This window comes from Ruditapes philippinarum, unplaced genomic scaffold, assembly GCF_026571515.1.
Source record: "Ruditapes philippinarum isolate M1 unplaced genomic scaffold, ASM2657151v2 ctg4318_1_1_1_1, whole genome shotgun sequence".
In the NCBI taxonomy this organism is placed as follows: Eukaryota; Metazoa; Mollusca; class Bivalvia; order Venerida; family Veneridae; genus Ruditapes; species Ruditapes philippinarum.
In genome coordinates, this window is record NW_026853119.1 from 132,157 (window position 1) to 157,580 (window position 25,424).

General features: G+C 32.6%; 1 protein-coding gene across 2 annotated transcripts in view; it reads left to right on the forward strand.

Annotated features, from left to right (window-relative positions):
- LOC132734445 (GRAM domain-containing protein 2B-like) overlaps positions 1 to 16,429 on the forward strand; it is a 56,896-nt gene extending 40,467 nt beyond the window's left edge. For both annotated transcript variants that reach the window (XM_060721191.1, XM_060721197.1), the window contains 7 exons: positions 1,321 to 1,368; positions 7,397 to 7,796; positions 7,977 to 8,034; positions 8,277 to 8,318; positions 9,465 to 9,575; positions 9,864 to 9,969; positions 11,040 to 16,429. In XM_060721191.1, the coding sequence (XP_060577174.1) occupies positions 1,321 to 1,368; positions 7,397 to 7,796; positions 7,977 to 8,034; positions 8,277 to 8,318; positions 9,465 to 9,575; positions 9,864 to 9,969; positions 11,040 to 11,096 (822 nt within the window). In that variant the 3' untranslated portion in view covers positions 11,097 to 16,429. The remainder of the gene's footprint in view (positions 1 to 1,320; positions 1,369 to 7,396; positions 7,797 to 7,976; positions 8,035 to 8,276; positions 8,319 to 9,464; positions 9,576 to 9,863; positions 9,970 to 11,039) is intronic.
- Positions 16,430 to 25,424: the final 8,995 nt, after the last annotated feature.

The window sequence follows — 25,424 nt, forward strand, 5'->3', positions numbered from 1 at the left end:
TTAAGCTTACATCTACTCGTACATTTATTGAGGGATTATACCCAAAACTTTTCACCAAGTGCCCTGTAGCATGCTGTCTTGGTTTAATTACTTGTTCCTGAATTATTGACAGAGTTATGGCCCTTTTTGAATTTAATAAATAGTCTACATTTTCAAGGCTCTTGTTTCACCATTTAGCATTATAATTGAAAGCTCATTTACAAGAAAAGACTTGTTCATACTGGCTTGCTGCAGCAGCAACAACATGTCAAAATTTAGCCATCATAGGAACAGGCTGGTTTATTTAAACAATTGTTTGTTTTTTCTTTAAATGTTTTGTTTAAGGATGACACTTGTATTTGATATAATAAAATAAATATACATGTATTAATCTGATATTAAATTTATCACTGGTACAGTATTGATTAACATTCTTGATGAAGGTATTGTAATATGAAAAAGGGCATTTTATAGTGTCCTAAAATATGCAAATAAAGTGTCCTAAAATATGCAAAAACAGTGTCCTAAAATATGCAAATACAGAGTCCTAATATACGCAAATTGAGAGTCCTAAAATTCGCAAATTGAGAATCCTAAAATAAGCAAATTGAGAGTCCTAAAATAAGCAAATTGAGAGTCCTAAAATAAGCAAATTGAGAGTCCTAAAATAAGCAAATTGAGAGTCCTAAAATAAGCAAATACAGAGCAACACCTTTTGGGAAACAAAGTTTTGATTGATACTGAGAGATGATGCTATAGAGAAGTTAAAGTTTTGTGGTCTTACTGTCTGTTTTTGTAAATATATATTGCTCTACAGATGGCCACTCTGTGGAGGTCACACTGTAATTTTGATTGGTGGCTTAAGTCTTAAAGTTTAAATTTCTTGACAGAGTTATCATTATTTTGTTCTCTTCTGGTCTGTTGATGAATACTGTACCAAATTCTTTATTTGCATACTCATGGCTTGACTAACATATTTTGTTTATATACATGTATATCAAATTTTGGTTTGCACTGCAATTACTAGGTTTCATTTATGTGTATGGAGATGTGTTTTTAAAAAGTTCAAGATAAGATGCCTTGGTTTTTTTGTGTTTTTTTTTTTAATTTTGACAGGCAAAGCCCTTTAAAAAGTCTAGACATTGTTTCCTTTTTTCAAGTTTTAGAAAATTGTTCATATTTAGATTTATTCTGTTCATTTCATAGAGAAAATGATGATCTTCATGTTAAACAAGGGAATTAAGTCTGTATAGTCACTGCATTTTATCAGATAGACTTGTCTCCCTTGAATGCATTAGAAAATATCAGTTTATTTTGAATTTATGCCTTCTTTACTTGCAGACTTCAGAAGGTTTGGATGGAGGGTGTGACACATTAAAGGCTGATAGGGTTAGTAAATACACTTTCAAATTTATTCAAAAATATCGTTCATTATAATTATGTAATAACAGTTGTGACTGAGATATTGAGTCAAACCTGTGTTAATAGACCACCTCTGATTAAATATCATCCTGTAAATAAAGGCCACTTTACAACAATCCTTTATTGATTAAAAAGAACAACATGACCTCCAAATAAAGACCACTAAGTCTTGTCTATAAAAGCCATGTTTAGTCTATCCCTTGTATGACCTTTGTTATCAGGTTTCACTGTAGATGGTTTAGGGCAATTTTACTCTTTATTTGTTGAAATCTTAATTATCCCTCTCCCTGCTGTAACTGAAAAGGATTAGGTTTTGCCACCAGTGAACCTGGCTAGTCTGACCAAGCTCTACACTGTTGTTTGACTCAACTTTAAGACTCGGTCTCACCATAACCCGGCAGAGCCCAGGACCATCCCGGTAAGTTACCGGGATGATCCGGGACGATCCGGGATGAAATTATTGTTGCGGTCACACTTACCCCGGCAGCACTACGGTAGTTCCCTACTAACCACCCAGGATGCGCTCCGGATCATCCAGGCAGAGCCCAGGTGAAGCTACGGTTCATGCCGGTGCTTCCCCGGTCGTTCCCGGATGACGCCGGAAGAGCCCCGGTTGACCCAGGCAGAGCCCCGGTCGATCCAGGCAGAGCCCCGGCAGAGCCCCGGACGATCCAGGCAGAGCCCCGGTAGAACCCCGGTGGATTGAAAACGCCCGAAAATGATAACCTTGATACATAATTTTTATTTAATATAATATCTGTTGTTCCAGAATAGTAATTCATGATGATTTTCTGAAAAATCCTTATGCCATACTGGATAGAAGGGAAATGGGAAGGCTTTTAATACAAACAAGTTCAATCATCACAAATTGTCCTTATTTTTTTTAAATGATCCGGGCTTTGCCGGGGCTCTACCGGGATCAACCGTAGCTCTACCTTTATCCTCCGGGGTTCTGCTTGTAGTTACCGGGGCTCTGCCGGCATATAACGGGGCTCTACCGTAGCTCTACCGTAGCTCTACCGGCTATATCATACCCCGGATCATTCCCGGTTTGTGCCGGCAGAGCTACGGTGCTTTCCCGGTATCACCCCGGTCGTTCCCAGCAGAGCTAAGGATGATGCCGGCAAAGCTATACCTTCCCGGATCATCCCGGACCACCCCGGTGATATTAAATATTTTATTCCATCCGGGGTCGAATGCCGGATGTTCCCGGATCATCCCGGACGTTGCCGGCAGAGTTACGGATGTACCCCGGTTGTTCCCGGTCGTACCCCGGTCGTTCCCGGATCACCCCGGACGTCTACCGGGGCTCTGCCGGGGCTCTGCCGGGATGTTAGTGAGACTGTAGCTTTAAGAATTCATCTTGATATCTTGGCTGCGTTTCATAGAAAACTCCGAAGTCAAGTATATTCTATAGTCCTAGGATTTAAAACAAATTATAGGATTAACATAAGTCTGTTTCAATGAATATTTTCATCTTTTGTCAAATTTTTAGACTGTAATTAATTTTAATTTAATTTTTCTTCAATCTTGACTCAAATGTTCACTTCAACAAGGTTATGTGCAAAACCCATGTTACCCTTTTGCCGTCTATTAAGGTCAAGGTCACACTTGAAGGTCATAAAATGACCTAAAAAAAATTCTTGAATTTTAACATGTATTTGAAAATTTCTGAAACTAGCACAGGTATTCCCTTGAAACTTAAAAGATAATATTTATATGAGGTGTCACTAGTAAGATATGCAGGTCATGTTTCATAACTCTGTATTGCATTTTGACAAAGTTATGCCCCTTTTTATGTCTTTAAATTTACATACAATCAATACTAGACAATATGTAGTGTCCGCTCTATAAATTCTATACTTATGGAAGGATTTTCTTCAAACTTAACTCAAATGTTGACCCCAATTCGCAGAACCCATCTTACCCTTGTGCCTGCTAAGGTCAAGGCCACACTTGAATGTCAAAAATTGACTTAGAAAATGTTCTGAAATTTTAACATGTACTTGAATGTTTCTAAAACTAGAACAGATAATCATTTTAAACTTCAAATATAAGAAGTGTCGCAGGTAAGAAAGTTTCATAACTAAAAAAAATGGGGGGGATAACTTTGTATTGTATTTTGACAAAGTTAAGTCCAATTTTTTTGTCTTTAAATTTATTTACTATAATATTTCTTAAACTAGAACAGATATTTACTTGAAACTTAAAATTTATATGAATGGTTACAAGTAAGCTCAGATGACGAAAGTTCTACAATTCCATTGAATTATGACACAAGTTATGCCCCTTTTAGGCTTAGAAAATGTTCTGATATAACCATTAATACTTAAATGTTTCTGAAACTAGAACAGATATTCACTTGAAACTATATAATATATGAAGGGTCATAACAGTGTGGCAATACCACGTGACATTGACGTCATTTTAGGCATCATTTCCAAGACAAATGTTGCTCGATTCGGAAAAGAAAATAGCCGTAAATGTTTTATTTCTGTACCAATTTCTTTGGGATATGCACCAGTCTACGGGGAAAAATATAAGCTTTCCATAGAATATTGGATCTTCGTCAGTTTATAAGCCGTTTTATCAAACACTTTGCCTAACCTTGGAAGTTGCTTGTATTAGAGCGGGCTTCAGTTGCAAGCTATTTCGTTTTCTGGCGTTATCTGGTCTACGCCATGATTAAAAAGTCAGGTTTACATCAACCGGGAGTACGGAAGGCAAAACTCTACCTAAATATGTTCATATTTTTATTACGAATGACATAAATCTTACATTTTTCTTCAATTGTCAATTCTGGCACCAGTTCCAAGTCGAAATAAAGGACTACAGTTTAAAGCAGATTTTAGAATCCGTTGCAAATGCGAAGCAACATGCCTACCGTTCTCTTTCTACAATTGAGTTTTTCATTGTTGATCGTTCACAGAGAGATTGTGAAAAAACTGATTGTTCCTTAAAGCAACAACACTTACTTGTATCGCATGTCAAATCACGTAGATTTAGTCCTGTCGGAAAATAATGTTTTGGTTCGTTTTGAAGATGTTTAAAGTATTGCTCATCTTATCCTATGTAGTAAAATTATTCTATTTCACAATGGCGAAATTGATAAGAAATATATGCTCTTAGTGAGAGAAAGAGTTAATATAAAAAACACTTTTGTATGATATGGAAAGGGTTACACTTTAACGCGAGTGTTGTAAAGCTAAAGGTATTTTTTCAGTTTATTTTTAAAAAGAGTAACGGACAAATACTGACACTCGTGAATGTGACGAATAGGTTATTCTGTCCTCAAAAGAGAGACTTTTAAAAGGTATATATTTTTTCTGGAATTGTTGTATAATAAAGGTCTATAGAGTTTGATAAACTAAAACACAATTTGAACTTGGAACTTTGCCTTGTAAATCTGATAGTATTGTTACTTAGTTGCATTACTTATGATTCTCTATTTATCAAAAAGACCCAAAATAGCCACGAATAAGAACGAGAATGGATGCCATGTGGAGTAAACAAAGTAGAAAATAGTAAACAGATAAATGATTTTACAAAGCAACAGCCATCGATCACAGTCAAATTTCTTGAAACAAAACATTCAAAAAGACAAAAATAACAATGATTATCAATAATTATATAAATATTTACATTAACATCTGTAATAGCAACATCGGCAAGATCTATGACTGGGGTCCATATGCCACTGATGCCATTGAATAATTGATAAAGCTAACATAAGCTTAGTAAAATTACGATTACATTTGAAGAGTATATTCATTTTTTATCCTTCAACTGTCAAATGACTTACTTCTTTATTTACATATCAGATAATTCACTTATTTAGTATATATATGCGTCATGTTTATCATGTTTTAGATTTTAATGTGCGATGCTTTTTTAAATCTTAAAATGCTACAAATTTTTAAAAAGCCTGTTGAGGACATCTGCAGGTCATGCCGCGTGCAATAATCCATGCATTTACAGCCAATGACCACATCGATAAGAAATTGTCCTTAATAGCCCTATCGTTTTTATTCAGTTGAAAGAGACATTATTGTTAAAAAGCTCTACTCGATTTAAATGTTTTCAAACCATAAATATTCCGTTCACTTTCTCTCTTTACAATGTTTATATTGGTGAGCTCCCTGATAAAGCTGAGTTGACTGATATTATTAACTAAATTTGTCAGATATGCAGTTCATCAACAGAAATAAATGCAATTATAAAATAGATAGGGTTTAATAGTGTTCTTAAGTAAACGAAGTTATATCCAGTTCACGAAAAACGGTTACCGTGGGTATGAAAACAGGATGTAAAAATATTTTTATCAACGAGTGCCACTGTGTTAAAAAGCTTAATCTATCATACTAAAAGATTGCTACAGGTTCTTTATATATATATATATACAAAGGCTCTTTACAAAAGAATAACATTTGACTTTAAAATTGCCGCGTTGAGGCGCAACCCTTTTCACAGCATACAAATCGAAGTGATCCTGAATGTGCACGTTAATTGGACAGGCTAGCTAAGTCAATCAGAGCCTGAAACATTTTCAATTTTGCCGTTTTGGGCGATATTTAGGGTTTCTGTTTTCTATTCCACGTTTAGTATTGCTACATGACACAAATAGATTTTTCACAATCATTACCGTGAAAAGAGCAAATCAATTTCTTTACAAATACAGACCACATTTTACGACTTTTAAAATCACTTATAGCGCAGCGAGTAAAAATCATTTAAATATTCATTTGTGTTTATGTTAATCGTATAGTAAATAAAATGTTTTTCATGGTTAACATAATAATAGAAAGAGAACGGTAGGCATGTTGCTTTGCATTTGCAACGGATTCTAAAATCTGCTTTAAACTGTAGTCCTTTTTTTCGACTTGGAACTGGTGTCAGAATTGACAATTGAAGAAAAATGTAAGATTTATGTCATTCATAATAAAAATATGAACATATTTAGGTAGAGTTTTGCCTTCCGTACTCCCGGTTGATGTAAACCTGACTTTTTAATCATGGCGTAGACCAGATAACGCCAGAAAACGAAATAGCTTGCAACTGAAGCCCGCTCTAATACAAGCAACTTCCAAGGTTAGGCAAAGTGTTTGAAAAAACGGCTTATAAACTGACGAAGATCCAATATTCTATGGAAAGCTTATATTTTTCCCCGTAGACTGGTGCATATCCCAAAGAAATTGGTACAGAAATAAAATATTTACGGCTATTTTCTTTTCCGAATCGAGCAACATTTGTCTTGGAAATGATGCCAAAAATGACGTCAATGTCACGTGGTATTGCCACACTGCATAAGTAAGCTTAGTATGCAAAGTTTTTCCACTCTTAATTACATTTTGACATAATTGTGCTATTTTCTTAACTTTACTGCTTTTGTTTGTTTTAGAACATTGGGAAAATGAAAGTGTTTCGAACATGATTTGACAATATATATTTATACTATTAACTGTACAATTCGTCTTTTTTCCACCAGAGATAATTTCTTTTTATGTATTTGTGCCACTTAAGTTACTCCCTTAACCACCTTTCCAAGTAGTCTTCTGTCAAGGACATTGGTGGGGGGGGGGGGGTATGAATCGCATTTAGCGATAGTTCTAGTTTAGTAGTTTAGGACATTTTCTTTGAAACGAAAATTGTTTCAGTTTTGGTCTTAAGACATATTTTAGGCTTAGGACTTTCCATGAAGTGCAACTCAGTGAAATTTGATAAAGGATGCATTCAAATATAGAAGCTTGACAAGTCCATTTATGAAATTTAGCAGGTTAAAGGGTTAACTTAATTTTTCTACCCTTATTCCCCTGTTCACTTATATAACAGTCAACATGTCCAGTTTGAAAACTCAACTCTAAATCTAAAGCTTGCCTGCTTAGGCTCCTCAGTTCTTCTTTCATAAGATTTTCTAGAATGTTATCATGTTATATAACCTTAACTAATTTTGGTATGGTCATAAAATCCAATCTTAAAATACTCACATTTTTTTCAGAGTTCGTCATCGTTTGCGCAAGACGGCTTATTAGGAAAGCGGGATAGCTCATTCAGCACGAACACGGCTGCCAACGGAAATCTGGAGGAAATGCTTTCAAACAGATCACAATCCAATTCTAAGTCAGACTCTAGTGATAATTCCGACTGTAGTATATGTATCGAAAGAGGCTCAGTAGATATTAGTGACATTAACGAGATGGGTTTAAATGATCTCAGTGTAAAGACGGATAGTAATTCAAGTCCTGTAAGGCAAGTGTCGCGACGCAGTAATAAAAGAATACCAAAGAAGTTGACAAATACGGATAAAAAAGGGGTACCGGTTAGGAAGAAAGGTACGGAATCGAAGGCGTTGACAAATGACGGGAAGAGACTCCAGTTTCCATATTCTGTGATTCATTGTGAGTAAAAATGATCATTTATATTTGTATGCAAGCAATAACATCTTTTAATGAGGTAGTGCAATTAAATGAAAAACACTAGGTAAAAATTTTAAAATATTGTTCTTGGCTGCAATTCAGTTTAATTTAAATAATAATTTGTAAAAATCTTCTAACCTAGTGATTTAACTTTATTTTCAGGTATTGACAGACAAAAGACTATAATGGCCTTGCAAACTTCTGCGACAAAACTTCAAAAGTAAGTATGATTCCTATATGAAGTTTTGACTTATCTAAAATGTTGATATTGATGTAGCTCTAAAAATTCAGTATCATGAAAGATATTTTAGGGATGGAGGTGTTTTCACTCATCTAAAGTGTTACTAAAGATTCTTTTTATTTTGAAAACTCACTTCTTGATCCAGTTGACGTAACCCTTATTATTTTTTATGCCTTATTTATTTAATGAGCTCATCATGCTTTGTATATTTAAACTTTCAGAATTCCAAGAACCAATCTACTTCTGGCAATCTGTACCTTACTGTAAGTATAACGTACATTCCTATCCAATATATGAATTTAAAAAGTATGCCTTATTCCTAAGCCTGCTGGTGGCAACTGATTTCTACCCATGTCACTAGTACAGACCAAGATCAGCCTGCACATCTGTGCCGCCTGTTTATGCCAACATGGTCTGCATTGTTTGCCGTTCAGTCAGTACATATTTTGAAATAATTCCTAAAAATGATGAATGGTTTTGTCCAGATAGAAAAATGGACAAGTCCAAGTAAGATATTTAGCATGGTATTAAAGTGTAAATGGTCTTTCTCTATAAAAGAAAGATAATATCAGTACTGGATTGTTTTACAATGTTAAACACAATTGTACTTCTACATCTTTCAAATCATATGCTAGTGATTAATGATATATTGTCTGTCCATCTGTCAGAGGATGGGATTAGTAGGGGTTTGATCTGTGGGTGAAGCGTAATTTGTCCTTGACAATTAATTTAGAACATTTGAGTCGTGCCATGACAAAACCAACATAATGCGTTTGTGACCAGCATGGATCCAGACCAGCCTGCGCATCCGCGCAGTCTGATCAGGATCCATGCTGTTCGCTTACAAACCCTATTACAAGGAGTGATACTGATAGCGAACAGCATGGATCCTGATCAGACTGCGCAGATGCGCAGGCTGGTCTGGATCCATGCTGGTCGCAAACCCATTATGTTGGTTTTGTTGTGACGCAGCTCATTATTATGCTAGTGATTAATGATAAATTGTCTGTCCATCTGTCAGAGCATCGGATTAGTAGGGGTTTGATCTGCGGGTGAAGCGTAATTTGTCCTTGACAATTAATTTAGAACATTTGGTCTAATGATCACTGCTTGTTCAGACATCATACAGGATTTGTAGTTGGTCATTTGTAGAGATATTGGTAATTACTGGTTAGTTACCCAGGAGATAAGCTGGATTGACGACACAGATTTGACCAAAGTAAATGTTTTGAAATCAGCATAAAAATAACTTAAAATCAAACAAATAAATGACTCAGACTCTTTAAACTTGTATGTTTTATGTACATTTCATTGATAAGGTGGACTTAAAATTAACTTCAGTTAAGTTCTGTTGTACATGTTTATGATTTATCATTGGTTAAACTTTGTTGTTGTTTTTATATTTTCAGAGTATTATTTTTAATGTTATCTGCAGTGGGACTAACTTATAAAATTCTAAATTTGGAAAGTAAGATATCGGCTAGAAATGTGTGGACAGAGGCTGATCACAATTTTAACAGGTAAATATGTGGGAAAAAAGAATTAAGAAAACTTTATGATATTTTGCTCTTTAAAGCACAGCATTAAGCCCTATAGTTGTGGAATGAGACTAAAACATTTTATGAATTGTCATGTGTGAAGTAGGGGAGCAGTGGCTTAGTGGTGAAGGTATACAATGCTGCTCAATCCAGATATAATTGGTTCAGGCCCGAATCTGGTCATGACCATGTTTTTTCGAATGACACCATGTTTTAATAAAGATTCAGACATCAGTGAAGATTGTTTTACTGTTATATATTGTGTTATAGAGATAAGACGTACATGAACGTGATGGGTTTGCAATCCGTGATGAGAGATTCAACAGCTGAACATGTTCAAAATATATTACAAGCCAATATAAAGATTTTACATGAGGTAGAAATATGCTTACATTTTATATTGTCCTAATTTTGTCTTATGAGGGTTAATTTGAATCGGATTATCTATATGAATAAAGCTATATCTGCCATGTTAAGTTAAAAAATGTTGAGACATTAGGTATGCATTTCTGACTGTGTCTGCATTTCGAGAATTAATTTACCAGTCTACAAGCCTATCTTGTTATTGGTCAAATAATATATGTTATTTTGGTTTTGGAGTGATATATGTGGATATATTACCTGTTAAGATTTTATATCACCCGAGCCGTTAGGCGAGGGTGATATTTTATCTTGGCAGGTAATATATCCACATATATCACTCCAAAACCAAAATAATAATCTTATTACCCTTCCCCTGCCGAGTTTAGACAATTTTTTAAAAAATCATTGCTGTTTCAAATGAAACGTCGAAATAAGATTCCCTTTAGGGTACCTCTTCGTCACAACATGACGTCACATAAATACATGACGTATTTTTCCCGTACCTACCGAATGTAAACAAGAGAAAAGGAGTAGTCTATTGAACGCACTTTTTTGTAATTAATATCAAGCTTTCACAAGGTCATATTTGTTTTAGATACTGATGAGAATATGTATCATTACTCTACTTTGGTAAATATTTATCATTTGACAATTAAAAAGTGCTTTTAAATCGGAATTTACACCGCGTAAAATCGAACCGTACGCGCATCACCTCAGCGCATGTTGTTTACAACGTTGGGTACCCAACGGGGAAATTTAGTGTGTATATTACCCGTCTGGCTCGGTTATATCAATTTCTTTCGGGTGATCAATGTCCAATCAAAAAGGTGGAAAAAATCTGGAAGGGTAATAAAAACCTATATTTAGAATCAGCCAATCAGATACTTCAGATTTAGACTGGGTCTCATTAACAGTTTTCATAATCATGCCAAAGTGTATTAATTACTGAAAGTATGTTTATTTAGCTGAAAATTGGAGTAATTTTCTGTTATTTTAACATTGTGGGAATTAGAAAAAGTATGAATTTGGAAAAGGAAAATGTATTTAAACAATATTTTACCATTCTTAATATTTTATTTTCAGATTAATTCAAGTTTGCAAAGTTTAAAAAAAGCGGGAGATAAATCTGGCAATGTTTGACAGTGTGAGGAAACCTGTTTTACTACATCCACCACAATGTGCTATCCTGGTAGTTAACCTCTACCAACAAAAATCGTAACAGCGGCTAGAAGCCAAAGACATTTCTCAGGCCGAAATTAGAAGATAAAAATTGAAATCTGCAAGATCTGCACAAATGTATATCATCGCACATGTCAAAGGTTTATTAAATTGAAAAAATTAAACCAGTCTATAGATGGAGCTCACCCATTGGTTGATTTCAAATCAGTGCAAAAAATTAACCAATCAAATGACTCGTCTTAGACTTGTCACTAGTTATACTTGGAAATATTGGAAAGGCTTTAACTGTTGCTTATGCTGGCATGTGTATTATAAAAGTAAAGTTATCAGGCTTGATTGATCTGGAAATCTGGAAACTGTGTTATACACTTAAATGTTTCTTGCAACATGCTGTCACTTTCTTTTTGGAAACGGCTTACTAAGTAAGCGTTTAATCATGTACATCTACTGTGATACAGCCAGCTATCAATTTAAAATACTGACAATTGAGTAAATAATACAAATGCTTCTATTTTAAAGCAGTAATGATTTATAATACTGCATGTTTGAAACATCAATTTTTATAGATCAATCATGGTGTGTATATTTACCAATATACAAGGCTGCAGCAATTTTATGATTTATTTCCAATTTAAATCAAAGTTAAACAAATTTGGCAGTATTGTAAATTTGTTATTAGACCTTCAATAAGTTATATGGCCTTTGTTGATATGGTTATTTGCTATGTAAACTTACAACTGTTTTTATTGGGCCATATAACCTGTAATATCTATTTTAGTTGATAATGATGGTGTAAGCAGAATAAGGACAAAAATACCAATGGCTGCCTCAGTATGAAAGTGATATTTTCTTACTGAAATATTTCTAACCAATATACTAGTGTACCAAAGACTTGGACAAAAAGTCATGTGATCAGCATTTTTCCTGTAAAATGAACGAAACATTTTGAAATGTTTAAAACAACATATGTCTGTGATCTATTTTTAGCATTTTTCTTTCAGGACCCGTAAATACATTCCTGTGACAAGTGTAATCAGTATCTGTTGTTTTATATGTGTTGTTGTTATTGTTGTTGTTTTTATATGTGTTCCATATAGTCATGGTTTACAGTTCATTGATGATTGATGGATTGAGTATGAATAACAATTGGACTTTGAATGCCATAAATGTAAAAATAATGATGGTTTACATAATTATAAGACAGATTTTAATACATGACTGTGTAAATAAATGTTAAAGATATACTATGCTCATCCTTGAGTAAAATATTTTAATCACAGAAATTGATTGAAATCTATAAAATTCTTACTGAATATGTCTAATTTGAATAAAGTAATGAATAAACTATGTAAGGGAAGCTGAATTCTCTATTATTGGTTAAGCAAAGTTGGTACTTTCTTTAAAAAAAATGGCATTTTTTAATGACACTATATATTCATAGTGTGACAACATAATTATAGTGTGTAGAGTTTTAAACATATCTACTTCATGTGAAGCCAGAACATGTTTATTTTTTATTTACAAAATCATCAATATAGTTTCTAACATCAAATTTGAGCATAGTGTGTCTTTAACATACATGAGTTTTTTTTGTCATTATGAAATTTGTGATAGGAAATTTGTGCCAGGATACTGATAATTTACCCATTTCTTGTTTGTCAGTTTGTCCGTCTGTCTGTCTGTTCAGAAGCATTTATGCTGATTTTTTTTCTTATCAAATCTGTTATACAGATTTTGAACATTATATTGTATATTTCATCAGTTACAACCTATAAAATAAAGATATTTCTCTTGGGGTATTTGTAGTTTTAAGAAATACAGTTAATTTACAAGTAGTGCTGCTGAATAGGGCAGTTTGATTTTTTTTTCAAAAGTTTTTTTTTTTTATCTGTTTCGAAAGTTTATGTTACTGAAAACTGGTATATATTTTTTGTTTGTAAATAATAAAAAGTTTTATTTATTTGTCTAAATGATGCTTAAATTAGGATATACATGTATGTAAAGAAACTTGAAAATTGAAGTACTTTGTACAGTTCAAGATATTTTTTTAATATATTAGAAAAGTGCTGTATAAGGAAATACTAAAATCAGCTTTTAGCATACCAGGAGATATTTAGACAGGTTTTGATACGCCAGGAAGTACTTTAAACAGAATTTGGTATGCAAGATAATAGTTACTTAAAACAGCTTTTGGGATATTGGTTTTTGGTATACAAGGAATTATTCAAACAGAATTTGGCATACCAGGATGGTTAAAAATAGCTTTTTGAGATAATGTTGTTTTTTTTTTTTTTGGTAAACAAAGAATTACTTAAACAGATTCTTGTATACCAGGTAGTTTATTTGAACTAGATTTTGGGAAAATGGTTTTTGGTATACAAGGAATTACTGAAACAGATTTTGGTATACCAGGAAGGTTTGAAATAGCTTTTGATATACCGGTAATTGTCTTTTGGTAAATAAGGAATTAGTTAAACAGATTTTGGTTTACCAGGAAGATTTTAAATAAATTTTGCTGAAATTTGTGGTATACCGGATGTAGAGCTTTTTGTAAGAAAGTACTAAATTAGCTTTTTTGGGGAAAATTGTAAAAAAATAAAAAAAATTGGTATTCAAGGAACTAGTTAAACATCTTTTTCGGTGTGTAATACATTACTTAAACAGCATTATTGTGTGTAAATGTTACAATATTATATTTAGATGTCTTTTGCTATATCCGAGTTATTTTAAAGAATATGTGATATTGTATAGTCTTTTCAATCATGACCTTTTTGTCATCATGACATTTGCAGAAAAAAATAATGACCTTTTCAGAAAAAGGTCAAATGGATATTCTTCATAAATCTCTTCATGACCTTTTTGTCATCATGACCTTTCACGAAAAAAAATGATGACCTTTCCAGGAAAAGGTCAAATGCAAATTCTTATTTTAGGTATAGCCTATGAATAGAAAGAGGAATTCATAGCATATGTCAAAGCCTGTTTATTTATTAATTTTTTTTTGATATTGGAGAAATCCATACAGATTATTTAGATTTAAAAGGTTATCTTGGAGTGAACTATATATATGTATATCTATGTATCTATTTATTGTTCTATGAACTATATTTATTTATAGTGATGACATATCATAAAAGTAGTATTATTAAGTATCAAGAGTTGTTAAAGGCCCATTATGCCCCAGTATGCTTTTATATTTATTTATCAAATGCTCCTTATTTTTGGTGTCCCAATATGGTTTCCAAAAAATTTCTCACTGGTCAATTACCTGAATCATCTTTTGCTGTTACATTTTGACAATTAGTATAGTTGTAGTGATTAAGTATTTTGTATGGAAGTCAAAATGCTATACATGTATTTTGTTTATGTTTTACTACTTTTTATGGCAAATATTGAACTAATTTTCACATTGGGCACTATTTTCTTCAGATAATAAGCATCTATAAATGCTTTTAAACCATTTTTAACATTATAAAACTCATATTTGCTCTTTCTAAAGAAGGGTAAAATTTATTTGTTTATGAGGCATAATGAGCCTTTAAAGTAGTTCATTGAGTAGCAAGTTAGTCAGTCCTGTCAAGAAAATTAATGTGTATACTGTAATAGTCATAAAATAATGAATGCTGAATGTATTTTACTTTGACTTTGCTTTTCAGAAGGAATCTTTAAAATTTTAGGAGAATTGCATATTTTAAGCAGAATGCTAGTATGTTTTGGTCAAAAAGTTCTAATATTGAAATCAAAATGTATATTCAATACTTTTATTTTTTAAACACTTAAAAAAAAAAATGCTTTTGTATTTCTGTGATGTAGATTTTTATGCTAAATTATAATGTTAATTAATCTATTGGATATCTGTAAAGTTCGAGTCTTTTTTTTATTTGAGGCTGTGACAGAAAGAATGATGACAGTATTATGTCTGACACATGGCATAATTTTTGATGTAACAAACTTCTTGACAACTGATGCCATTCACTTATGACATCATCATTCTTTTGACACCATAGATTTTACTACAACATCTGACATTCATTTACAACATTTACCAATTTGACACCATATGTGTCACATCTGACATTTCTTCACTTATTTTTCACTCATGATATTATCATTTTGACATTAAAAAGGTTTCACAACATTTGACATCATGTAGTGATGACATCATCATTTTGACATGCAGTGATGACATCATCAATTTTGACATCATGCAGTGATGACATCATCAATTTAACATCATGATGTTATGACAACATCATTTTGACATCATGAAGTTATGACATCATCATTTTGACATCACAAACTTGCTCACTTGTACATTTAGATATAAATTGTAAAGACACTGCAACCTATCCATGATGATCTGTAGTTGACAGTTTAAAAATGTTCCTTGTTTAAAGGAACCCCACTGAGGTCTAAAGGTAAAATTGTCTTATAATATCTTACAATCTAAAAACATAAAATTTGAAATATTGCAATTATCTAGAGAAGCACTAAAAATTGAAAAATCTGCGAATGATAACAAAGAAATATACTCAAAATTAAATTAAAAATCAATTTTATGTGTGATTATTAGCCGGATTTATAATGAGAGAAAAGCGTCTCAACACTTTTCACTTTTGGAATATTTTTCACATCTAAAATGATTATCCTGGGAAAATGAGGACAAGTTACTGGAAAAGACATGACTCAATTGGTACACAAATCTCCGAAAAATATTTTTAGCCTGTCAAGTCTTAAAACCTCAGTGGAGGCCCTTTAAGGTGTTCATTTAGTATTAAATTTATTATTAGGGCAAATGAAACGGCAGCGTTTATTTTTATTTGTGACATGTTTTCTTCATGTGATCACTGCTCAGAGATGGTTTACCAGATCATGCTGTTTGGGTATAATAGATTTATTTTGCATTTGAGATCAACTTTGAGAGGCCCTTTCACATCTATCAAGGCAGTCAGCATTGGTCTTGTAAATTTTGTTTCATCAGAAACTGTTAATAATTAACATATTTAAAGTAAAATCAATAATAAAAAAAATTAGGATAAATTTTTCAACATCATTATTTGTGGAGCCCTAATTTTTGTGGTTTTTGGGGGATAGACCAATCCACGAATTTAAGATCCAACGAAATGTTGTTTCGTCTGCTGTACAAATATTTTAGTACATTGTAATTTAGTTTGCAAAAACAGACAATCAACAAATTTAAGAACCCACAAAATTGACATTTTTGGTAGGACCACGAAATATTTTCATTCTCTCGAAATTAAGTGAATTTACAGTATATACTTTGCATACTTCAAGTGATCAATTGAGAAAAAAAAAAAAAAAAAAAATTTCAGGATAATTTAGATATGAACCTTTTACAACTTGATGTCTCAATAAATGAAAAGCTATGGTATTGATTGAATTGAATAGATATATATCATGTAAAATCACAAGTTTGAGTTTGTTTAGATTTTTTTTTAAAGCTTTTAATGTTATTTAAAGAAAATTAGAATGTCATGTTTTTATAGTTTTTTAGATTGTTGTAGTAGTTTATAAAGGACTTGCATAATAAACTCTAATTTGTGTTCAGCGTGTAGGGAAAACACTCATTTAGTCGCGAGAGGTTACACTTGCTGGGAACAGTATGTGCTGTAAAATATCACCGTCATCTAAATTTACAATAGCCTGACAGTAACATTCAATTCTAGGCTAGTAAACCCTGATATTTTGAGAATACTGGACCATTAAGTCAGTTGCGTTTTATTTATGATATTGCTAAGTGTTAATTTATTTTCATGACCAATCTATGTGTATATGACATTTTGACCCATGGATTTTTGTAAACCATGGACAATTTTATAGAACTATGATTTAAAGAATCATAAACTGTAATAAAAGGTCCATGGACTATTTTTAATTGAACAACAAACCATACATATTAATTTTAAACATTGGGTTATTTTAAAGGACCATGGTTTATTTTTAACTGAACAACCATGTATTTATTTAAAACAGTGGACTATTTTAAAGGACCATGGACAATTTTTAATTGAACAACCATGTATTAATTTAAAACAGTGGGTTATTTTTTAGGACCATGGACTATTTTTAATTGAACAACCATGTATTATTTAAAACAATGGGCTATTTTAAAGGACCATTGACTACTTTTAACGATGGACATATTCGCCATGACTTTTAGAGTATAGGAGTTATTGATTGAACCAGAACTAAATCATGTTTTTGTGGTTATTTTTGTGTCAACTTATTTTCTGTTCTGAATTTGATTCACAATTTAAAGTAGCATGCCTTCAGATTCATGCTAAATGTCATGGAAATTTTGAAAATGTATTTAATTAAAAGTTAGATATTGTGAAGTGAACAAAGAAAGTAATTTACACATTGCAAATGGCACTTAAAATCCAGATAAAATGCCAAAAAGAGGTCAAAATATGCAAAAGTAGCTCTTACTATGCATGGTGATAAATACTGCAAAATCAGCGAAATCAGTCATTAATCGCTTTAAAATGTAAATTATAACTTGAACCTTGTTACTTTCCTTAATATTTTAGTATATTTTTCTCAAACTTGATTTTCTTGAAATATTTTGGCCCATCTGGAGGCATGCAGCTTTAAACATTCTCTGTTTTCCATTTTTCTTAAATGTTATGTTTTTTGCTCCAATGTTTGATATTTTGTAAATGGCAGAAAACCTTGGGGTTTAGCAATGTATGTTTTATTAATTTGTTCCTATGTTTTTAATGTTAACAAATTTTATATTTTACTAATACAATCTTTGGTGCAAAAAATTTCCATTGTAATTTGATTGTTTTAAATTACTGTTTGTAGTTTTTGTTGATAAATGATTTCATTTAGTTTTTTGTTTATGCATGTATTCAAATGTTTTAAATATGTTAAACACTTTTTTAAGACCATTTTATTAAAATAGTATTTTTCCATTATTATAAAAGTATTTATTGTAAGCGTATTTTTGCACACTAGCTTAGGAATAATTTTCTTGTTTCATTCAATATACAATGTACAGTGTTTCTTTTAAAAAGTAGCTTTAACTAGATATTTAAAGACTGAATTGAAGCAGATTAAATGTAATAGAGTTGGTAAGTGAACAGCATGGATCCTGATCGCAAACCCATTTTGATTACCCGGCTCAAATGTCTTTACTTAAAGGTACAACTGTGACATGCATGAGACATAAAGCTTTCAAATATGTTTCCTGTTATATCCAAGGTTTGAAAAAGTTGTCAGTATGGTGTTTTATTTACTAATTCAAGTGTGTTAGAAACCTTACATACATGTGGTGGGCATTATGTGTGTGCAACACCATTATTTTATGTGTAGATGGGGACCATCAGTAATATTTTACCACTTACATATCCATACAGGCTGTGCCAGTCTTGTGTTACAGAATTATCCATTGTTCTTTTTTTTAAAGAATGTATGTTTTTTAAACTGTTTGTTTGCTTAGAGCAGTTACAATAGCCTTTGCAAAAGAGCGTGGTACCAGACAAAATGTTGATTACCAGGTACTTATCATTTTTACAGTTGTCCTTGTTGGATAACATTTTTATTTTTAAATCCAAGAGATGACATTTTTAAAGCATACAGCAATTTTCCCAGAAAGGAAAGTTTTAAATATGAGGAAAAAGGTTTGATTAATGAGTCACATTAGGTAATGAACTGTTATTTTTTAAGAACAAGGGAGTTAACTATGTGAAAATTACGAGTAAATGACTAGTAGCAGTTGTCTTTTCATAATTATGATTTGTTGTAGTACATCATTAAAATACCTTTAGATTTTATTTAATAAGTTTCAAAATGTTGTGTTACACAGAAATTGTAAATAAGAAATATGGCATAATCTATTAATCCAACAAGTTTTTTTTTTTTATCTGAAAGACCTCTTCTGTTTTGAAATAGATTAAGTTCTTGGTTTTTTATGTCACTGTGAAATCATACCGCCATATATTTTTCCTTTCTTTGCCAAAAAATCATATGCTATGTAAAATTGAAATTCATTGAACATTTTAAAAAAACATTTACTCCAGTTACTAGCGAGTATCTTTAAACAATTTTCATTCGATTGATTTACAGTTCCAAAGTTTAATATCCAAAGTTTAATATCGAAACTAACAATAGCCTAAGGTATTGCTTCAACTGCTTGAACTGAAAATGATAAGCGTTTGCCACCAGTATAAAGCCAGGCCAGCCTGCACATTTGATGCATACTGACCAGGCTCTAAACTGCTGGAAGCTCAATGTTTTTGTATTTTGATATTGAAATCCCTTAATTTTTCAATGGAGTGTTCCAAATTCAAAGCAGGGCAAATCCATTACACAAAATTCAGCAAGTTAAAGCTGCATGCCTCCTGATTCATGAAAAATTTGAAAATATATTAAAATGTAAAATATTGTGAAGTGAACAAAGGAAATAATTTTCACATTGCAAACAGCACTTACAATCCATCTAAATTATCCCCCAAATAAGTCAACGTATGCAAAAAATAGCTTTTATTGTGATAGTAATGCAGTAGAAATATGGTGAAACATACTGGAAAAAAAAATGGGGTAAAAACGCACATAACACAGAAATTATTACTTAATACTTTTTATCTTGAATCTGTTTGCTTTTCTTAAAATCTGAGTACATTTTTCTCAAGTTTGATTTTCTTGAAATATTTTGGTTCATCTGGAGGCATGCAGCTTTAAGGTTGAACGCTTTCAATATTGTTAATAATTCAATCACTCCATTCATTTTCTTTTATTTTCTATGATTTGTTTGAGGTGTTGTCATACATTTTGTATTACACTAATATTTGTTATTGAGGACACTTTATCATCAGATTTGTTATTGTATCTTATTTATTCGGAAAAAAGAAACCAGATTCGCTGTGCGAATTCTTTATATTCTTTTTTTTCCCATTCTTTTTAGGTATTTTCAATAAATTCTTTGGAAATGCTAGTTTTGTTTGTCTTTACTACAGTTCCCTTATCCTGTAACAGTTCCCCCTTTGCTGCTTTGTTCAATAAGAAGAGCTTCGGAATAGTAGTCCAGGGGTCGATGGTTTGATCCTTGGGCGCAGACAAAATTTCTCCATTGCAATCGGCCTTAACTATTACTTGGTAATTATTCAGGAAAGCTGGGTAGGTGGATTGGCAGACATAAAAACATTAATAAAAACACAAACAGTTCCGCTTTCCTTGAAAATTGCTCAGACCTCAATTCATGATTCCAAGATTTAAGATTTTGGTCTACTATTATGAAAATATTTCACCACAAGGAAAGCCGGGAAGTACAATATGAACTTAACAGTGCCAGCGTGCCTTAACCACACCCCCAAACCCAATAAAAATCTGAAACAACAACAAAATAGCAAACTATGGAAAAGAATTTGACATCCTCTTGTGACTGACGCGTTGCCACCGTTTATCCTGAAGAATCGTAAGGGGCGACTAAATGGGTTTGAATAACTGAAATCTATGCATCTCTTAGCTCTAGCAGATGAAATGGTTTTGGCCCCAGGTGTTGCTTTGAAGTTTGTAACACCCGAGGTAACCAAAAAATCACCTTTCCTGTTTCGACGCCATATAACCTATAACGTTTTGGTGCGCAGTAAAACCAAACAAATCAAACAGTTGACAATTTAAAGTTTGTGCCATTGCCTGCCCAATACGCGAAATCATTGTCATATCATTATCATCATCATCACCACTATCATCTTCTTTATCCATGGTTCATACAGACTTCTCATACATAAATTTAGGGGCTTTAGGACCTTTATTACTAAATTTAGGGCTTAATTTTCATGACATAAACATGAGTCTGATTTGTAGTTCTTTGTTTATCATACAACAGTTAACTCCTTTAAAGTGATCTCCTTCAATAAGTAATGCTACCAAGTTACTTAACAATGTGCCGCATTAATTATTGCCATGATGATGGGCTAATATATAGAGGATATTGAATGAGAGTAAGTTCAATACTGAATTTATTGCACGAGTTGAATAAAATTATATTATGCGAGCCTCTGGCGAGCATAATATTATTTTATTCAACGAGTGCAATAAAGTCAGTAATGAACTTACACGAATTTAATATTCTATTTATCACATACCCAAAATAAAGACCGTTGAAAGTAAAAAAGAGTCATTTTTCATTGACGCGCCTATAGAATAACGCTAACATTTAGCGCGTCTTTACACTATGATTGTATAACGCTAATGACGTCACGTCAAAATATATGCACGGCCGTGCAATACCATATTTACGGAGTCGCAAAATCGGCACGGGTGTGTGATAAAGATCATTAGATGTACTATTTATTTATTCGCCCAAAGGACAAAATTATATGTTATTAAAAAGATGTTTATTTTGGCGCTCAATTGCCTTGTAAATCATTTAGATTTTGATAATTAACGGACCAAATAGTTTCCAAACTAAATTCTAAGGTCTTCTTTTTTAGTAATGTAGGGCCAGACAGTGCAAATTTAGGGGCTTTTTCAGGACCAGCCATGCAATTTATGGCCTTTTAAAAAGAAAAAAAAAAACATCAAAATTTAGGGCCTGTACGAACCCTGTTATCATGTACATTATTTTTACAACTACTGTGGCTGCTGCCGCTACCACCTAGTCCACTACCACCTAGTCCACTACCACCTAGTCCACTACCACCTAGTCCACTACCACCTAGTCCACTACCACGTTCACCACGACGATGCCAACGACCACAACTACTACATGTGTATGTACCACTATTATTATTATTATTTCAATTATCTTTCCCTATACACTGTATGAAGGTTACCAATTTATTTCAACGACCTTGATGGGATTACGAATGCCTATATATCATACAAGATGTATTTACTTATCTTATTAGATGTATCTACACGTATATATAGCTTGTTAGATGTATTAAATGAATCATAGACGCTTTTCAGAAGATAACTTAAATATCACGGTGAATCATAACTTATTCTAACACGGTTCTCATTATTTCCTTAATTAAACATTTGAGTGAGTAAGTGTTTAATTTAGTATAATTTCCTGATATATATTTATTTTCCTTCTAATTTTTCTGTAAAGAACATCGAAAACGTTGTACGACGTCAATCATTACTTCATTAAAGCTTACGAGATATGGCAGTATAAAATGAAACTAAACGGAACTAGATTCTACAAAGTAGCATAAACGTTGTATCATATAGAGCGTTACGCTTTGATGACGTCATAATGCAGAGCGCGTAATGTTACGCTACATACGTCATACTATCTGAAAAGTACGAAAATAAAAAAAGAGCGTTCCCTCCAAATGTTAGATCCCATTTCATCACATCACCGTCACGTCGCTCGCTTATTAAGATTATATGTTTATTTCGTATACTTATTTCTTTATATTAACACCAGCTTTGATAAATAGAGGATATTTAATGAGTGTGAGTTTCATAGCGAGTTGAATAAAATATTTTACGCGATCCTCTGGCGAAGCATAATATTATTTTATTCAACGAGTTCGTTAAATTCTGTAATTAGATCTAACTTACACGAATTTAATATTCTTTTTTTATCATATTCCAAAAATAAAGATCGTTTGAAGTGGAAAAGAAAACATTATCCATTGAGCCGCCTTGAGTATAACTCTAACATTTAGCGTGTCTTAAATGGACGTCACGTCCAAATATGATATGCACGGCCCGTGCAATACATTTTTACGGAGTCAACAAAAGCGGCAACGGGTATGTGAAAATTAGCCGTTACGATTTGATGACGTCATGATGCGAGCGACACCGCTTTCGCTTATATATGTCATACTGAATAAAAAACGTTTATCTCATCCCATCTCATCACCGTCACGTCGCTGGTTTTCAATATTACATGATAATTTCGTACTTATTTCTTTATATTACACCAGTTTGGTACAAATGGAAATTTTGCCTTTTACGGCGTTTTCTGGCTAGATGATTTGATGTCATATATTAAGCATCTTACATACGTTCTCCTTCCATACAGACTTCGATTAATGTCATTCCAAATTTGACAGAGCTTATTCGTTTAATATACAAGGAACAAAATTTAAAGTGTAACATTTAGTATACCCCAATCGTCGAGATGTACAGTATGTCGCAATTTTATTTTAGGAAAATATTTTAAGAAATCTGGAACTTTTATGTGACTCGAGACTATAATTTCACATTCTCACGATAGGCGGAAGCGCCGAGCGTGACCAATTCTAATTAAGTCCATGGAAGCTAAATACAAATTAAAGATCAAGATATTCCAAATATATAGAGGACATTATTTTTTTTCTATAAATACAGAATTTATTTTCATCGTGTGGTATGAAAATTAATATTTCAGAAGTGGCAGATAGCCACGGGAGTGAAATATTGATAATTTTATACAACTAATGAAATAGAAAAAAAATCATATTATCATGTTTTTATTTAGTGTAGCGAGGTGTTGATCATCTACACTTTGTTTATTCTCGACTATTATATTAATAACATAATGTAAGTAGGCGGCAAGCTACACCTAAGCCGGTGAAAACTAAAGAAACCTTACTGGCTGTTTTTCTAACATGCAGTGAAAATACTCATATATTAGACGTGAAAATACAGAAAATAAAAAAACGTGTTTTATTTCATCATTATTCCATTTATAAGAATATAATAAAACAATTTTATATAGCTTACATATTCAACCATAATTAACTTACGTCATTCTGGATCACATATATTTTATTTTTCTAACGAGCGTATTTGTGCATGCGATACATTCTATGTGTTCAGGTAAATGATTAATTTCGACTTAACTTTAAGCTGGGATGTACTCCAGCTTTAAGCAGCATGCCTCCAGATTCATGTTTATTTTCTGAAACTTTTGAAAAGTATTAAAAAAAATAAAATTGTATTGAAAAATAAAATAGAAATCTAAAGGCATTTTCAGGTGAACAAAGGAAGTATTTTACTCGTTGCAAACGGCACTTAAAATCTACAAATAAAAAACCAAAACAGATATGTCAGAATAATGCAAAAAATAGCCATAACTGCGTTAATTACGCAGTAGAAATACATGTATATAAAATCAGTTTTTACTGGCATATCGCATGTACATTATTTCGTAGGTTGTGAATATTTTTTCTTGACTAGTACAATTTTTTCTCAAACTTGATTTTCTTCAAAAATTTTTGCTCATCTTCAAATATTTTGGCTCATTTGGAGGCAATCAATTTTAACTGATCTCTGCTACCATTGCTGCAATCGCAACTTCTCGGACCTTTCCGTCAAACTTCGGATATGAAAAATGGCCGAGATGTTCCGATTGCTGACAAACACAGATCGCGTGCTCATGGTAAGCACGAGAATGGTTATCTCTCGGAAAACGATCGCAATTAGCGATAATGGATTTCTTCCATTAACATGCATTAAAAATATAATCTGAATTCAGTGTAGCCGGAAATCGGAAACCTATCTATTTCTAACCCCCTGTAGGGTCTCTTTGAAAAACTTTGAAAACTTGAAACTTCATAGGTGGATAGATCTTATTGAGGAGTGCAGCACACAAGATTGATAACCTTCCCTGCATTATTTTTATGCCCCCTTCGAAGAAGAGGGGGTATATTGTTTTGCTAATGTCGGTCTTCTGTTCGTCGGTAGACCACATGGTTTCCGCTGATTATCTTGAAAAATATTCATCACAAAGTCTTCATAATTCACATTGTGATTGGCCATAAATAGTAGATGACCCCTTTTGATTTTGGGGTTACTAGGTCAAAGGTCAAAGTCACAGGGGCCTTAAATGTCAGAATGGTTTCCACTCATTATCTTGATTACTATTTTATCACAGTCTTCATATTTCACATATTGACTGGTTGTAACTATAGTAGATGACCCCTATTGATTTTGGGGTCACTAGGTCAAAGGTCAAGGTAATAGGGGCTTTGAATGGTAGAATGATTTCCGCTCATTATATTGGTTACTATTTAATACAGTCTTCATATTTCACATATTGATTGGTCATAACTAGAAGATGACTACTATTGATTTTGAGAAAGGGGGGCATATGTGTCGGTTTTCTCAATAAAACACAGCATTTGATGTTCCACTGGGTAGCTCTTATACGAAGGTTTTTCTTGAGGTCAAAATGTTATTAGAAAGGTGGCTGCCATTTTGTCTAATAGGGACTCTCTCAGTTTTACATTTTTATCTGGTATTTTTCTTTTACAAGTACCATTAATACCATGAAATGTAACATACGTTACTGTCGCCACCTAGAATTTTCAACTTTGAAAT